This window comes from Pseudophryne corroboree, chromosome 4 (genome assembly GCF_028390025.1).
Source record: "Pseudophryne corroboree isolate aPseCor3 chromosome 4, aPseCor3.hap2, whole genome shotgun sequence".
Lineage (NCBI taxonomy): Eukaryota > Metazoa > Chordata > Amphibia > Anura > Myobatrachidae > Pseudophryne > Pseudophryne corroboree.
The window spans coordinates 539,861,226-539,879,780 of record NC_086447.1 but is presented as its reverse complement, the minus strand read 5'-3'; the positions used below and the strand labels follow the sequence as shown (position 1 = coordinate 539,879,780).

Genomic DNA, 18,555 nt, shown 5'->3' with positions numbered 1-18,555 from the left:
CTTGGTCTTCCTTTTGACTGCAGTTTCTTTGTACACGATGAAATTGAGAATAAGGAATGTTGGTCTTCCAGTTCTTTTGATGACAGCTCTTAAAATGCAAGTAGCTGTTTGTGTCGACCTTCTTAACAAAGTTACAAGTGGTGATCTTGGATTCTTTAGATGAAAGTATGAGGTCCAAGAACTCAATCTTATCTTTATCGTGCCTCTCAGTAAATTTCAAATTAAACTGGTTGAGGGAGATATTCTGGAAGAAGTTGAAAAATGATTCTGTTCCATCCCAAATAATAAGGATGTCATCTATATATTTTTTGTATACAACCAATTGGTTGGCAAATTGGTTGTTAGAATAAATATTCTCCTCTTCCCAGCTGCCCATTAAGAGATTGGCAAAGCTAGGGGCAAAAATTGTCCCCATAGCAGTTCCGCGTATCTGCAAGTAAAATGACTCTTTGAATTTGAAATAGTTATGACTGAGAATGAATCTAATAGAGTCGCAGATTGCTTGTTTATGTAATGTGGTTAGACTAATGTCTCTGTCCAAAAATTTCCTGCATGCAGTTATTCCAGTTTCATGGACGATACATGTGTAGAGGCTTTCGACATCAATTGTTACCCACAGATATGTCTCTTTCCAGGGTTTGTTTTTCAAAAGGTCCAACACGTTATTTGTGTCCTTGAGGTAGGATGGTAACTCCATAACATATTTTCTCAAAAAATGTTCTATGTATTCAGAAAGATGAGATGTAAGTGAATCGATTCCTGCAATTATTGGTCTTCCTGGAAGGTTGCGTTATGTTTTTATGTATCTTTGGTAAAAAATAGAATATCGGGATGACTGGTGAGGTAGTTATAAAAAATTGATACTCATCCTTGTCCAAAACATATTGATGTAGATAGTGAACCAATAATATTCTCAACTCATCTGTGTATTGTTGGGTTGGATCTTGTGGTAGCTTTTTATATGAAATTGTGTCACCTGAGAGGCGCATTGCCTCTTTTTCATATGCAGATTTGTCTAGAATGACGACTCCTCCTCCTTTGTCAGCTTGTTTAATAACAATGTCGGGATTGTTCTTCAGTTCTTTCAAGGCATGCTTTTCATGGTTCTTCAGATTGTTCTGCTTGGCTGATGGTAGATCTTGTTCACAGAGGTCTTTCTTTACAAGGTCATGGAATACAGTAATGTGGTGTCCTTTAGATTCGAGAGGATAATATTTTGATTTCCTCTTCAAACCTGGACATTTTACCTCCAAAACCGCAGATTGTCTTCAGAAAAACCAGCAACCTTAAAGATATTCTAGCACCCAGCTTATATAAATCTGAATCATCTACCTCAACAAGAAAATGCCAGGGAAGTTATAAATGTGGGAGCTGCATTTGCTGCAAACTTGTCCATAGGAACCGAAAGACATTTTTTAATAATGATAACTCATGTGAATATACCATCAAGCAATTCATAAACTGCAACTCAATTATGGTTGTATACCTTCTAGAAAGCACTTGTGGTCTTAAATATGTTGGGAAAACGAAGAGATGCTTAAAACTGCGTATTCAAGAGCATGTAAGAAATATCAAGAATAAAATCCAGACACATGCAATATACAGACATTTTCAGGAAAAACATCATTCCAACCCCGATGACCTCACTTTTAAAGGCATAGAAGTCGTCAGCCTTGGAGAACGTGGTGGAGATATCCTGAATAAACTTTCAAAGCGGGAAATGTTCTGGATTTTTGAATTAAGAACCATGGCCCCTCTAGGAATTAATGAAGGATTTGAAATCGCACCCTTCTTATAAGTCACTTTCACTTTAACCACTATACCTTTATTTTCTTATGTATACAGTATTGTCCTTCACCAGGCATGATCACCAATCTGCATGTTTTAAATATTTATCTAAATAATTTATGTATCATATTTTTATAGTACACACATATTTATTATACACATATTTATTTTCTTAAGATATTTATTATATTATCATATTTTCATAGCTGTGCATTGCAGGATCCTGATATACATTAAATATGAAATTTGGGACAGAATTAAGATGATTGGATTTTCTGATCACCAGTAATGACTGATACATGGACCTCAGACTGTTTCTTAAAAGAAATATACGAAAATGGATTTGCGTCTCAACATACTGTCCTTTTGTGGCTACAGACATCCGGACATGACGTCATCACTAATGAACTATTACAGTTTTTTTAATCTCTCATCTTCTACCACAGCTTTTATGGACTAATTTTGTAGGATCAATAATATATTATTCTCATTATCCCTGTATTATGTTGTTCCACTATTCCCCTTATCTTTACACTAGTCACTCAATTCATTTCCGGCGGAAGTGACGCGGATGCGTCTCAACCCCTAGGCGGAAGACACAATTGCGTTCCACCGCCGCAATACGGTTTCCTTATTTATATTGTCCTCTAATATATAATGATCACACCAACCACACTGCTAAAAGCAGCAGTATGCTGCATTGTTTAGTCGTTTATTTTCTAACTTCACCCCCTGGCGGAAATGACGCGGGTGCGTCTCAACACCCCAGGCGGAAGTGATGTTTGCGCCTCACCGCCGTATGACACCAATCACAGCACTATTCCTTTCTCTGCACTGTGCACACATGATGTTGCTGTCTGTGGATGTTTCCATATAACAGCACAGACAGCACAAGCCTTGAAACCAACAGGTTCAATATTTTTATAATTTTGGCGGATGTGACGTATTTTGCGGGTCAAAGCCATCGCGGGCGGAAATGACGCGTTTTTGCATTCCACCAGCCGTTTTTCACTTTCTGTTCTCTCTGGTCTTTATTTAATTTATTGTTTCATAAACATCTGCTTCTGCTACATAACATCTTTGCATTTACTTCAAGTACCCACTGTTTTAAACATTGTTTATGTTTTTGATGTGCAGGAAGTGATGTCACACCCACATGGTCAGCATGTGACCTCTCACTAGCACTATAAATATCCTGTTTGTGCTCATAATGATTATCCCCTTGATGAAGTCCACCTAATAGGATGAAACGCGTTGGGACAGGGACCTGCTACTTACCCCTTGGACTCCCTATATGCGGACAGATAAGCTGTTTTTATTTTTCAATCCTGTACGTGTGCTACCTACATTTATGGACAGATGAACTGCCTACTTGTTTTAATTGTCTTGTACGTTTGTTACTTTTAAGCGTGGCAGGATTGTGCCTATTAAATTGTTATATATTTTTTTATTACGTTTGCTTAATTTTGATTGGAATGAGCCACATTCCTAGCTTTTAAGCTTTAGTGAAATCTTTGTCTTTTATAGCTTCCATCTTTTTTATTTTTAATACATTTTAATCTCCATTATCAGTTCTGCTTATGTAAATAATTGGAATGAGCCACATTCCTAATTCCTGATTTCACCACAAAATATGGTGTCTTAAAACAGTACACACTGTGTTGCTTTTATTTTCTCTTTACATGTTCGGCTTCCAAATGTCATCAGCCTGAAAGTATTTGAAGCTAAGTTGTTATTTATTTTAATAACTGCACCTACTGGACAGGTTTTATTTCACCGACACTATTAGGCGCTTGTTTTACTTCATTTTTTATATACTGTATCCAAATACTGTTTAAAAGCTGACACTCATTTATAGATGAGGTGTGTTGTGTAAAAAAGAAGAAAAAAATCTTGTCTTGGTCTCTATTAGATTTACCTAGGCCAGGCCTGGCCAACCTGTGGCTCTCCAGCTGTTGTAAAACTACAAGTCCCATCATGCTTTTCCACAGTTTTGCTATTGGGGAATGCTAAAACGGTGTCAGGGCATGCTGGGATGTGTAGTTTCACAACATCTGGAGAGCCACAGGTTGGCCAGGCCTGACCTAGGCGCTGTTCTCCATTGCCCTCATATATATATATATATATATATATATATATATACAAGACAAGTTGTCTGGCACTCTCCCACGGGCTATCTGAGCATGGCTCGTGCTCCGGTGCCCTCCCATCCGGACTGCAATGTCTCGGTATATAAATGGCAAAGAACGAGGCGGCACCCAGGAGTCTTGCGATAAACAGGTGAACTCTGTTTGGAAAACTTTATCGACGTTTCGGGGTACAAGCCCCCGTCTTCAGGACACACAGTGAACTTAACAAGTGTAATACAAACATTTAAATACACTTACCAGACGCCTCCAGCCGTCCTCAATGAATCCTTGGGGATGAGTTGCTTTGCATAGTCATGTGAACAAAATGTATGAGGTAGGCAGATAATAGTTAGAAGATATGATGCATAAACAGAATGTAGGCTACTATACGAGGGGTGTAATATTTAATCTTTCTTAATAAAGGAGATGGTAATAAATAGATAAATAAGATATTACTGGTTCCGGATTTGCAGAGACACTACTAGTCGTGATGTTGTAATTAAGTATATTGATGGTTCGATTCCCATCATGGCCCAAAACTGTGTGGAGTTTGTATATTCTCCCCGTATTTGCGTGGGTTTTCTCCGGGTGCTCTGGTTTCCTCCCACAAACCAAAAATATACTGCTAGGTTAATTGGCTCCCAACAAAATTAACCCTAGTGTGAATGTGTGTGTATTTACATTTGGTAGAGAATATACATTATAAGCTCCACTGGGGTAGGGACTGATGTGAATGGTCAAATATTCTCTGTAAAGCGCTGCTGAATATGTGTGCACTATATAAATAACTGGTAATAAATACCTACAAGTGTTTTTCTAAATGCATTTCATATAAATTAGATTATTTTGAACTATAGTTTCCTTTTTAATTACCCTCTTAATGAACTGAAACACAACGATTACTGCGCCTTTCAGTTGCATTTGAAGAGAAAGCTTAAAAAGGGCTGCTTTATTGTACATCAGTACATAAATAAATATGACTTAAGGTATTGAATTTGGAGAGCAGCCCTTAATTTAAGTATTTAACGTGAACAAATAAATAGTTGTCACACTTAGAATGCATTGTAAGATTCCTGTATTTATAGCATGGTTTTTAATAGTGACCTCACTCACAAATCTGATCAGTATAAAAACCTGCATGAAGCCATATGAAAGTTTCTTTAAGTGCTTAACTGACTTCTAAATAAAACGAAGTAATAAATTACTGGCTTAGAGATTGTAATGTTGCATTTGAGAGTTTTTTTCTTTACAGCATAGATAATACAGCATTAGATTGTATTTTATCTAGAACTAAATTTACGAGCAGTTAAACCCCAAATACAGCATTGGTATTATGACTTTATTCTGCCACATACTATATATATCCATTAAACCTTACTTTGGAGAGGATGCATAAACCTTTTATTCACTCGTTTTCTAAAACCTACTATCAGGTTACCAGTGATTAACATGTGTATGGTATAATACTTTATATAGCAAGATCAAACTAGCATGTGTATAGTATATACACCTTAAGAACTCATGACCTATTGGATTTGAAGAAGGCTGTGCATATTGCTGGGAAAGGGTTACTGTGATGCCATCATGTACGGAATACTAATATTGCAAGTCAAATCCTTATCCCAGCTCCGCCAACACACACACTCTTATAAAATAACGGCTTGTTCATAGTGGGGAATAATTTGACAGTGAATACAGAGAGATATTACTGCACTGTGTGCTTAATATAGGTAGAAAGGCCAAATGGAAAACTACTGTAAGTGGGAAGATAATTGAAGGAAAAAGGAAAATTATAGCTGTTTCTGTGTCTCTTGTACATAGGTAAACCGACGTTCCATACGGTATACTAAAACAAGAAAATGCAGTGAAAGTGAAATATACAAGTAATAAAGATGCGTTGCTACTAAATGTCTATTTGATGTAAAACCATTCTTGCAATAGCAATATATTTATTGGTTCAGCCACCATGAATATGCAATCATTCCTTAAATCACAAATAGGAATTGCCAGCATCAAACTGTTGCTGTAAAATAATAGATTACACATGCAACAGTAATTATGTCTATTTGTGGTCTGCTGCTCTGTGTGCTGTTTCCAACTCAATGAGACCAGCTTGTAATGTGGAATCATTAATCCTTATGTGAAACAGAAGCTACTGTACAAACCTAATGGCTTTTTTAAAATAAAATACTTGGCTCATCATGAACGCTGCATGTCCAATTTTTTCCGATCTGATCAGTAAAACATTGCTGGTTGGTTAAATACCATAGTCTACCATTATACAGCCTTCTTTTAATGTGGTATTTATCACATGGGGAGCACAGCACATGGTCCTCGGTAGACGTAATCTACCCATGTTCACCTTGTTTAAAATATTGAATTGCGTAATTCACATTACAGTCCCCTATATTCAACCACACGTTACAATGTGCATAGGCAATGCAATTGCAGTCAGCGTGATACAAACACACCAAGTATTTTAAATATTGATAGACAACCAGAGATTTCCATCCCCTTTAATTAAAAATTTAGTCTAAAATCTAATAAGTAAGAAAATATTACTATGTTATATATTATGTAAAAAGTGCACCAAGCAGCTATAAACCCGTATGCAAAATCATACCAATCCCCTGTGAACTCCCTACGCCATGTAGTTGATCTTTTATCCCTCTCTATCAGTTAAGTTATCCTCTGCAGTCTTCTTAATGATATACAGCTTTTCCTTGTCAAAACATTTTATCCATAGGAGCAAATGATCCTCAACAGTTTATGGCTTCTTCAATAAATCAACAATTATGTTTTCTAATTAAGAGACATCTCTCTACCCCATGGCTATGGGGGATATTGCCCTTTCAAAAAGAGAAAAGAGGATTTTCATGGTAAATAATCATAAAATTGCATAGTACAGGTAGTATGGCAGTCATCTGTCTTATTTTTTAAGGATGTACAGTCTCTTATGATAAAATAGGGCTGTTGACCCATACCCTAGAAAGAAGGGCCCACACCTCTAAGTCAATAACAGCTGTTAAAACCTTGTGAAATGCAGTCGCATCTGAATTATTAAGATGAAACTTATGAATATTATCAGCAGATTTTAAAGACTTTGGAAAACGAAGCAAGCCTCCAGCTTTTCCACGGAACTCTCAGTTAGCATAAACCAACAACTCTTTTGACAGTTAATTAAACTTATTTCTCATGCTGAACTTCTTGGGGAAAAACAGATTTATTATCCTGTTACATTTTGTTCACAACCTGTTTATTGCATTATAATATTACCTCTATGCTATTCAGCAGAAATCATTTCACATAGTTTATGGTCTGGGTTCCTGATGAAGGTTGTAAAACAGTTTTATTATATGCAACAAATAATGAGTAAACTTCTGTCATGCATCCACATACTCAGAATGACCCATGCTGTACCAGTAGTCTGATTTACAGCCTATGCTTTACTGACACATACTCACTGGAACAGGTTTTCCAATTATAATATGGATTTGCGTACATGCAATATATACATTTTATCATATTTAAAGGAAAACAATAAACAACTGAATGATTAGATGAGAAATGAGTACTGTCTCACTGTAAAAACGTGCATGCTAGATCAACAAGTGATCAAGGAAACACAGCATACTATATTACTGCTACTACTGTAGTATTATTATTATTATTATTATTATTATTATTATTATTAGAGATGAGCGGGTTCAGTTCCCTGAGAACCGGACCCCCCCCCGAATTTCATGCTCTGAGCCTGGATCCGAGTCTGACTCAGTACTTCCCGCCAGACGTAAAAACCAGAACGAGGCAAAAACGTCATCATCCCGCTGTCGGAATCTAATGGGTTTTGGATTCTAAATAAACAGCCGCACGTCACCACCATTTTCACTCCGGACTTGGAGACTGAGGGTGACAAACCTCTATCTCTCTCTGTGGGTGGTGGCATTGGGTGGGGTTAGTGTGTGCTCTGTAGGGGTGCTGCTGCAGTCACTGTGATGTACCTGTGCTGTGTTAGAGGTGCTGTCCTGGCCATCACTGGCTGTCACTGGTGTTTCATGTGCTGCAGCTGTACATGGGTATTGCTGTCCTGGTTGTCACTGTGCTGTACAGGGTGCAGGGGCACTGTCCTCCTGTATGGTGGAGAATATATGGGTGCTGCTGGCACTGTATGTTGTAAAAATTCAGAGGTGCAGTTGTTAAAAATTAAAAGAACACTGCTCTTGTATGCTGTAAAATATTGGGGTGCTGTTCAAATAACATTACACTGGTCCTGTGTGCTATAAAAATTCAGGGGTGCAGTTGTTGAAAATAAAAGCACGCTGCTCCTGAATGCTTTAAAATATGGGGGTGCTGCTGGCCCTGTATGTTGTAAAAATTCAGAGTTGCAGTTGTTAAAAATTAAAAGCACACTGCTCCAGTGTGCTGTAAAATATTGGGGTGCTGCTGGCCCTGTATGTTGTAAAAATTCAGGGGTGTAGTTTTTAAAATGTAAAAGCACACTGCTGTATGCTGTAAAATATAGGGGTGCTGCTGGCCCTGTATGTGGTAAAAATTCAGAGGTGCAGTTGTTACACATTAAAAGCACACTGCTGTATGCTGTAAAATATAGGGTTACTGCTGGCCCTGAAGGTTGTAAAAATTTAGGGGTGCAGTTAAAAATTAAAAGCACACTGCTGTATGCTGTAAAATATAGGGGTGTTGCTGTTCACATAACATTACACTGGTCCTGTATGTTGTAAAAATTCAGAGGTGCAGTTATTAAAAATTAAAAGCACACTGCTGTATGTTGTAAAATATAGGGGTGCTGCTGTTCAAATAACATTACACTGGCCCTGTATGCTGTGAAAAAAAGGGGCACTGTTCTGTGTGCTGTAATAATAAAGGGGTTCTGTCCTGTGAAATGGAGAACAGCAATTTGGAGGGGGAAAAAAGTGGAAGATCAGGAATCACTTCCAGTTCCTAGTACTAGTGCTGAAGCTGCTGCTGCCACAAGTCACGACATTGATGATCTAATTCCATCAACGTCATATGCTAAGGCCAATGCCCCATGTCATAGAGGGCTTGTAAAATCCAAAACGCAAAAATTAATAATCAGAAAAAAAAGAAATTATCTGATGAGAAACGTAAAATTGGCAATATACCATTCACGACACGAAGTGGCAAGGAAAGGCTAAGGCCTTGGCCTATGTTCATGACTGGTGGCTCAGCTTCTGATGAGGATGGAAGCCCCCTCCCTCTCGAAATTTTTACAAATTTAAGCTTGTTAAAGCACATGAAAATAAAACTGCGCTCAGAGATATCACAAATCCCGAAGGAGAGTCCAAGTATGTCTGCGGTTGCTATGTCTAAGCCTGACCTTCACAAGACTGTATGGAAAGAGGAGGCTCCTACCACCATTTGCACGCTCCCTGCAAGTGCTGGGAAGAGCACCGCCAGTCCAGTTGCTGATATTGAAATTGAGGATGTCACTGTAAACAGGGCCGGTTCTTGCCCTTGTGGCGCCCCGGGCAAAAATTATAGGGGCGTGGCTTCATACAGCGACGTGGTCAGTTACGCCCCCATTTGTGCCCCCTGTAGCACCGCTGGAAGAGAAAAAAAAATGTATACTTACTATCACCGCTCCTGATTCCAGACCGCTGCAGACAGCCGCCGGCGCCGCACCTCTCCTCGGATCAGCATAGACACTAGAGGTCAATTATGACCCCTAGCGTCTGTGCCACAATGCTCTGCGGTGTGCAATGACATCATCACGCACCGCACAGCAAAGGTCCCCTCCATGAAGGGAAACTAGACGCGTAGCGTCTGGTTCCCTTCACAGCGGGGGACCAGCGGGGGGCACAGTGGCGGGGGGCACAGTAGCGGATCTTGCCATGGTGCGGCACCCTCCTGATGGCGCCGGCGCCCTCCGGAAGGCGGAGCCCATGCAAAAGTCCTGCTTGTCTGTGGCAATATCCGCTACTGACTGTAAACGTACACCAGGATGAGGAGGATATAGGTGTAGCTGGCACTGAGGAGGAGGTTGACGATGAGGATTCTGATGGTGATGTGATTTGTTTGAATAAGGCACCAGTTGAGACAGTTTATGTCCATGGGATGAGAAAGCCCGTTATCATGCCTAAGAAAAATACCAAAAAAGCCACCTCTTTGGTGTGGAATTATTTCTCCACAAATCCAGACAACATGTGTCAAGCCGTGTGTTGCCTTTGTCAATCCGTAATAAGTAGGGGTAAGGATGTTAACCACCTAGGAACATCCTCCCTTATACATCACCTGCAGCGCATTCATCATAAGTCATTGCAAAGTTCAGAAACTTTGGGTAAGAGCATAAGCAGTCCACTGACACCTAAAACCCCTCTTCCTATTGTACCCAAGCACCTACAAGCCACACCACCAACTCTCTCAACATCAATTTCCTCCTCAGTCAGGAAAGTCAGTAGTCCTACAGGCCATGTCACTGGCATGACTGATGAGTCCTCTCCTAAGCGGGATTCCTCCGGAGGATCCTTGAGTGGTACACCTACTGCTGCCGCTGCCGCTGCTGTTGTTGCTGCTGGTAGTCAATCGTCATCTCAGAGGGGAAGTTGAAAGACCACTTGTACTACTTCCACTAAGCAATTGACTGTCCAACAGTCCTTTGTGAGGAAGATGAAATATGACAGCAGTTACCCTGTTGCAAAGCGGATTACTGAGGCCATAACAACTATGCTGGTGTTAGACGTGCGTCCGGTATCCGCCATTAGTGCAGTGGTATTTAGACAGTTGATGGACGTACTGTGTCCCTGGTACTAAATCCCATCTAGATTCCACTTCACTAGGAAAGCGATTCCCAGACTGTACAGGGACATTAAGAAAAGTGTCCTCAGTGTCCTGAAAAATGCGGTTGTACCCAGTGTCCACTAAACCACAGACATGTAGACAAGTGCAGCAGGGCAAACTAAGGACTACATGACTGTGACAGCCCACTGGGTAGATGTATTGCCTCCCACAGCAACAACAGCAGCGGCACCAGTAGCAGCATCATAAAAAATGCCAGCTTTCCATAAGAGGAACACAGCTGACAGACTCTTACGGAAACTGAGGGACATCATCGCACAATGGCTTACCCCACTTAGACTCTCCTGGGGATTTGTGATATCGGACATCGCCACCAATATTGTGCGTGCATTACATCTGGGCAAATTCCAGCACATCCCATGTTTTGCACATACAATTAATTTGGTGGTGCAGAATTTTTTGTAAAAATGACAGGGGCGTGCAAGAGATGCTATCTGTGGCCCGAAAAATTGCAGGCCACTTTTGACATTCAGTCACTGCGTGCCGAAGACTGGAGTGCAAGCAAACACTTCTGAACCTGCCCTGCCATTACCTGAAGGAAGAGGTGGTAACGAGGTGGAATTCAACACTCTATATGCTTCAGACGATGGAGGAGCAGGAAAAGGCCATTCAAAGCCTATACGTCCACCTACGATATAGGCAAAGGAGGGGGAATACACCTGACTCAAGCACAGTGGAGAATGATTTCCATGTTGTGCAAGGTTCTCCAACCCTTCGAACTTGCCTCACATAAAGTCAGTTCAGACACTGCCAGCTTGAGTCAGGTCATTCCCCTCATCAGGCTTTTGCAGAAGCAGCTGGAGAAATTGAAGGAGGAGCTAAGATGGAGTGATTCCGCTAAGTATGTGGGACTTGTGGATGGAGCCCTTCATTTGCTTTGCGAGGATTCAAGGGTGGTCAGTCTGTTGAAATCAGAGCACTACATTTTGGCCACCGTGCTCGATCCTAGGTTTAAAGCCTACATTGTATCTCTCTTTCCAGCAGACAAAAGTATGCAGAGGTGCAAAGACCTTCTGGTGAGAAAATTGTAAACTAAAACGGAACGTGATCCGTCAACAGCTCCTTCTTCATTTTCTCCTGCAACTGGGGCTGCAAGGAAAATTATAAAATGTCCTAGCCCACCCGCTGTCAGTGATGCAAGGCAGTCTGGAGCAAGTGTTGACATCTGGTCCGGACTGAAGGACCTGTCAACGATTACTGTCATGTCTACTGTCACTGCATATGATGCTGTCACCATTGAAAGAATGGTGGAGGATAATATCGGTGACAGCATCCAAGTCAGCATGTCAGACAATCCTATGTATACTGGCAGGATAAAGAGGCTATTTGGATGCCCTTGCACAAACTGGCTTTATTTTACCTAAGTTGCCCCCCCCCCCCTCCAGTGTGTACTCTGAAAGAGTGTTTAGTGCAGCCGGTAACCTGGTCATCGATCGACGTAGGAGGTTACTTCCACAAAATGTGGAGAAGATGATGTTCATCAAAATGAATTATAAATTCCTCCAGGAAGACCTTGACCAGCTCTTGCCTCCAGAAAGTACACAGGGACCTGTGATGGTGGATTCCAGTGGTGACGAATTAATACTCTGTGAGGATGAGGATGTACACAGTGAAAGGGGTGAGGAATTGGAGGATGAGGATGAGGTCGACATCTTGCCTCTAGAGCCAGTTGTGCAAGGAGAGATTGATTGCTTCTTTTTTTGTGGGGGCCCAAACCAACCAGTCATTTCAGGCACAGTCATGTTGAAGACCCTGTCACTGAAATTATTGGTTTGTTAAAGTGTGCATGTCCTGTTTATACAACATAAGGGTGGGTGGGGGGACCCGAGGACAATCCCATCTTGCACCTATTTTTTTCTTTACATTATGTGCTCTTTGGGGCCTAGTTTTTAAATCTGCCATCCTGTCTGCCACTACAGTGCCACTCCTAGATGCGCCAGGTGTTTGTGCCGCCCACTTGTGTCGCTTAGCTTTGTCATCCAGTGACCTCTGTGCAACCTTTTGGCCAAAAAACTATATTGTGAGGTGTGAGGTGTTCAGAATAGACTGAAAATGAATGTTATTGAGGTTAATAATACCGTAGGATTAAAATTACCCCCAAATTCTGTGATTTTAGCTGATTTTGTGTTTTTTTTCATAAATCATCCAGATCCAAAACCAAAACCCGAAAGGGTGGTTTTGGCAAAACCAGTCCAGATCTAAAATCAAAGCGGGGATCTAGATCCAAAACCAAAACACGAAACGTGCCCACCGCACATCCCTAATAATATTATTATTGTTATAAAAATTGATTTATTTTTATATGTGCTTACGATGTTGTGAAAAGCGAAAGAACACAGATACATGAGTTGCCCAAGGTGAGAGATCAGTAGTATGGCTAAAAGGCAGCTGTTGGCAATTATATACACTGAACATGCAATACAGACAGCACTAAATGATTGCAGTAATGCATCACATGACCTGAACACAGTAAAGGTGAGAACTGACCTTGTATCATCATCATCCAGTTGGGTAGTTTGGTGACTTTAGATTTACTCTTTTAACAAATCTTGTGAGAAAAGCAGTGAAATGTGAGGCAGTAATTAAACCCTAACTTTGGCATGCTGATTTATTGCCTTTATTTCTCTCTTCAGTACAGTTTGATTATTTACAACCAGTGGCGGATCCAGAGGTGGTTCTGCAGCACAGTCCAAAATTCAAATAAGGAAGCTCCACCAACTGCCAGAGTGTCCCGGATGGTGATATTTGGCAGTGTTTGGGGTGGCAGTTGGTGTGGTTCCCCTATTTGAATTTTGGACTGTGGACTGTGCTGCAGCGCCACCTCTGGAGCCGCCCCCGTTTACAACCAATACTGTACCTACACATTTATGCTAATTTAAGACACCCATCCCATCATACAGTACAATCCATGCTTTACATTGGATTTTAAAGAAAAACAGTAGCAGAAACATACATTGTTATAATAAAGTAATATAAATTTGTCAACATGAGTAAATGCGTCCAGTTTGACTATCACATTACAAGTTACCACATTGTGATGTTAGCGGTTTTGTAGTAAACACTGATTTTATGTTAGTTGTGCCTGAAGTTACTATATACAGTTACAATATACATATATAAGTTCACTGGGCAACATAAATTGTCGTTGAAAATGCATATAATTTTAAAAATACAGTACATGTGCAATCTCACACAACTGTATTCAAATGTTAATATCGGATTATCATGTATGGTTTTCGTTTTTGACAGATATTTATCATGCTTTTGTTATAATAATCATGTGTCTATTGTTTTCTTTTTATTACAGAAAATATATGTAGTCAGTTTTTCAAAGCCAGGATATATAGAACTGCCGCCAGCATCACTGGATGTTGGAACAGAAATTACATTGTCATTCAGCACCAAAAATGAGTCTGGAATGATTTTACTTGGCAATGGAGCGAATCTCATTTCACCAAGAAGGAAACGTAGGCAAAGTGGGCAGGTAATGGCGGATTCTTTGTATTGTCTCATATAATTCTGTTTAATTAATATACAGGAAAAAATTATTATTATTACACCTGTCAATGCAATGGGGATTCTTTACCTAATGTACAGTCATCCATTGATCCAGCAACAAACAGTAACTAGATGTTGTCCTTATCTGTCTTGTGTTATTAGTACACTGTGGGCACATTCAATGAAGTGTTGAGAAACAAAATAAATGATCCTAGAGAGTAACACCCACAATTATGCCTTCGGCTCTCTGCATCATGGCACAGATAAATCATATAATTATCCTTGCACTTAATAAGACACTGCGGGGTACATTTACTAAAATGGGAGTTCTATTTAAGATGGGATGTTGCCCATAGCAACCAATCAGATTACAGGTATAATGTTCTAGAAGGTGCTAGATAAATGAGAAGTAGACTCTGATTGGTTGCTATGGGCAACATGCCATCTTAAATAGAACTCCCATTTTAGTAAATTTACCCCTGAGTGGTAAATGTACTAATGGTCAATTTGGGGATTTTGGTTGTTTTTCTTTTGTTTCTTACTGTAAAATAACCAAAACCCCAATTTTAGAACAGTGGAGCAACTACTTGCATTTTTACATAGACAATTATAGGAGCCTAGATTTACTAATAGTTGGTTTTCAACCTGACCCGAAAATGCTGGTCACCTACACAAACAATAGATCTGCCCAGGGGCAGATTGGGAACTGAAAGTGGCCCCTGGAAAAAGTTGTATAAGTTGCCTCACATAGGTAGCACTAGAAGTATACTGTGTAACCATGGTGGCAGCACCACCCATCACATGTCAACAAACAAAACAGGCTCGGCACGCACATCGGCCCACCGGGGCTCTTTTATTTTGAACTTATTTCTACTCTTAAAAATAAGTTCAAAATAAAAAAATTAATGGGTTCCTCCCACAAATATATAAGCAGCACCAGTCTATACACCAATTCTGCTACTGAAAAACAGGGAGAAACAACTCCTTGGGAATCCCCCTATTTTCCAATAACCAACACCAGGCTTATCTAGAGTGACACACAACATGGAGTCCCCCTGCCATAACAGCAACCATCCCAAACTGTTCTGCCCAGGGCTAGAATCCATATGAAAGTGGGGACCCCGCTCCCCGCAAAAAAAGGGTCCTCCCTCCCAAGGACAACCAGGTTCTCACCCCAGGTGTTGGTGAGTGCAGATGTTAATTGTAATTAAAGAGTTAAATAATATAGTTTTTTTTACAGGTGGCCTACAAGTCCCAGCAAGCCTGCCCCATCATGATGGTACTTGTTCAAGCACAAGTGAAAGCATGCCCTGACATTAAGGTCCCAATAGCACTTGCAGTACACCTGTAAAAAATATAATAAAACAAATACAGTACACATACCCCATATGATGTAGCGGGTCCTGATTCATTTCTATGGAGAGTGACAAGGAGGCAGGGCTGGACTGATCATCTGGCAAATGCCAGAAGGGCTGATGGCCATTTAGCTTGGTTGGCCAAGCAGTGCACCCTGCTCGGCTGCTTGGCCAACTTAGCATACAAATAGATGTGAGTGTGCCGTGCACTGGCAAACGCAGGATTTTTAGATGGGGGTTTCCAAACACATATCCACAACCTCCCTCTCTGCAGAACATCTGAGCAAGAGCAGGAGTCTGGGGGGGGGGGGGGGGGGCATAGGAGAACCTAGTAATGACCCCTGGACATTGATGTAAACCATGGTCTTTTAATACACTGGAAACTGTATGGAATACAGTATTAATATGTAACACTATAGATGGTCTATAGCAAAGGTTTCTTAAACTATGTGCCGTGGCACCCTGGGGTGCCTTAGGACACTTGCAGGGGTGCCCTGGGTTGCTGATCTAGGACCAATTCAAATTATTTATGGTCAATTTAATAAGCAACACCAGTGCTGGTGGCTGCTAATCGTAAAATATGTGGACAAACAGAAGCAAATTTTGTCCCTCACCACACAATTGAATCTTAGGATGACATATAAACACAATTTCTGCTGGGCTAAGTCTCCTCTGTAAAGCCGCCTGTCTCATCAGCGCTGTGCTTTTACAGGCACTTAAGTATTCTACATGTCATTTTAGACAGTGTTTGTTAAGAACAAGTGTACTGCTAGCTGAATATTTAGTACAAGTATTCTGTAATATACATCCAGTACCTACTGTGCATTGTTATATCTATACTCATACATAGTTATATGTAATTTACTAGTCCAGTCCAGTTTTATAGTTTATATGTAATAACTTCTGCATTGTACCTGTGTCTGAGTGTGCCTGTAGCTGTCGTGTGGGATTCCATTCTCCTATATCACATATTGCTATCACTATATTCTGACCCTTAGGGGCTAGGTGCATCAGGGTCTTATATATATATATATATATATATATATATATATATAGTGTTACACAGAATATACAATTTGGTATTTTTACTGTGTGTTTCAGTCACCTCATATCGCTTAAATCCTCTGTTTTGTGTCCTGTGTTTACTGTCACATGACATAGGGTTTTTTTCAGATATTGTGTTTGTCTGGCTATATTGTACCGTTATGCCCTACGGCTACATTCCCTTTAATGTCTGCTACATAGGGCGGGAAATCCGCGGATGCTTCTGCACCCTGCAGTACTGGCGCCACGGATTTACCTGAGGAGGAAGTTTTAGCTGCTGGTTCAGGCGCTGAGTGCCATATACACAGTCTACCTGCGGTACCTGTGGCCAATCAAGACCCACCTTGGGCAGCGTTCTCAAGTTTGCCAAGTACACTTGTGACTCATCTCGCACCCCCTGTGGGACCTCCTGTGCCATTGCAGCCACATATTGTCCCTGTAGTTAATCCGCCCTGGGCGGATACTCTGTCTAGTCAGTTACAACAATTAAATCACACCTTGGTTAGACAAAAGTCTACCCCCCGCCCATCTGGGGCCATCTAAAAGGGCCATTTCTTCTTCACAATTCACTAATATTTCAGATAATTCTTCTGATGAGGATGGGGAATATACTGATCCGTCAGACAATGATACAGTTGCTTCTGAAGAGGAACCTACAACCAGGGCCGGTGGAAGGTTGCTCGGCACCCTAGGCAAAACTTAAGCCTACCCCCCCCCCCTCCTTATTCACGTTACGTTACAGTAGTGGCTCTTATTGATGTTGCGTCACACAGTAGTGCCCTTATTCACGTTACAACACACAGTAGTGCCCCTTAATCACGTTACATCACACAGTAGTGCCCCTTATTCACATTACACCACAATAGAGCCCATTTACATTAAACCACACAGTAGAGTCAATTCACATCCTGCCACATAGTAGTACTCCTTATACATATTATGCCACACAGTAATAGTGCCCCTTATAACACTATATGCCATAAAGTAATGCCCCTATACATTATGCCACACAGTAATGCCACTTACATTATACCAGACAGCATGAGACGAAAATCACATTATAGCACACACTATGAGCCGCAATTCACATTATACCACACAGTATGAGACGAAATTCAAATTATAGCACATGGTATGAGACGAAATTCACATTATACCACACGGTATGAGTCAAAATTTACATTATAGCACACAGAATGAGCCAAAATTCACATTATGCCACATGGAATGGGACAAAATTCAAGGAGAGTGACAGCAGGGAAATAGGGTCAGGGAGAGTGACAGGGAAAATGATAGCAGGGACATAGGAACAGGGAGAGTGACAGAGGGACAGGGAAAGTGACAGCAGGGACATAGGGACAGGAAGAGTGAAAGAGGGACAGGGAAAGTGACAGCAGGGACATAGGGGCAGGGAGAGAGAAAGGCAGCAGGGTAAGCAGTGGCGTAACTTCAGCTCAATTGCCCAGAGGCAAGAAAAATGTCGTGCCCCCCTTGCAAAAAAATATTTGTATTTTACTGACTCCTTGCCCTGTGTGAGTGATAACCCCCTTCCCCTGTGTAAGCCATGCCCCCCCCCCCCCACACACACACACACACACACACACTTCTCCTGTGTGAGTGATATTACCCTCTTCCTCCTTTTCTGAGCCATGTCCCCCTTCCTACTGTGTGAGACACAGAGATAGGGAGGGAGAGAGAGACTGGGAAAGAAAGAAAGAGATGAGGGAGAGACATGGAGAGAGAGACAGAGATAAGGAGAGAGAGAAGTAAGGCAGAGAGGGAGAGAGACGCAGAGACAGAGAGAGAGACGAGGGACAGAGGGAGAGGAGGGAGAGGGAGAGAGAGATGAGGTAGAGAGACAAGGGAGAGAGATACGAGGGAGAGAGGGAGATGAGAGAGAGATGGAT

General features: G+C 41.0%; 1 protein-coding gene across 8 annotated transcripts in view; it reads left to right on the top strand.

Moving 5' to 3' along the window:
* LAMA2 (laminin subunit alpha 2) overlaps nucleotides 1–18,555 on the top strand; it is a 1,276,598-nt gene that overhangs the window by 1,179,116 nt on the left and 78,927 nt on the right. For all 8 annotated transcript variants that reach the window (XM_063917336.1, XM_063917337.1, XM_063917331.1 and 5 more), the window contains one exon: nucleotides 14,059–14,235. In XM_063917336.1, coding sequence (XP_063773406.1) covers nucleotides 14,059–14,235 — 177 coding nt within the window. The remainder of the gene's footprint in view (nucleotides 1–14,058; nucleotides 14,236–18,555) is intronic.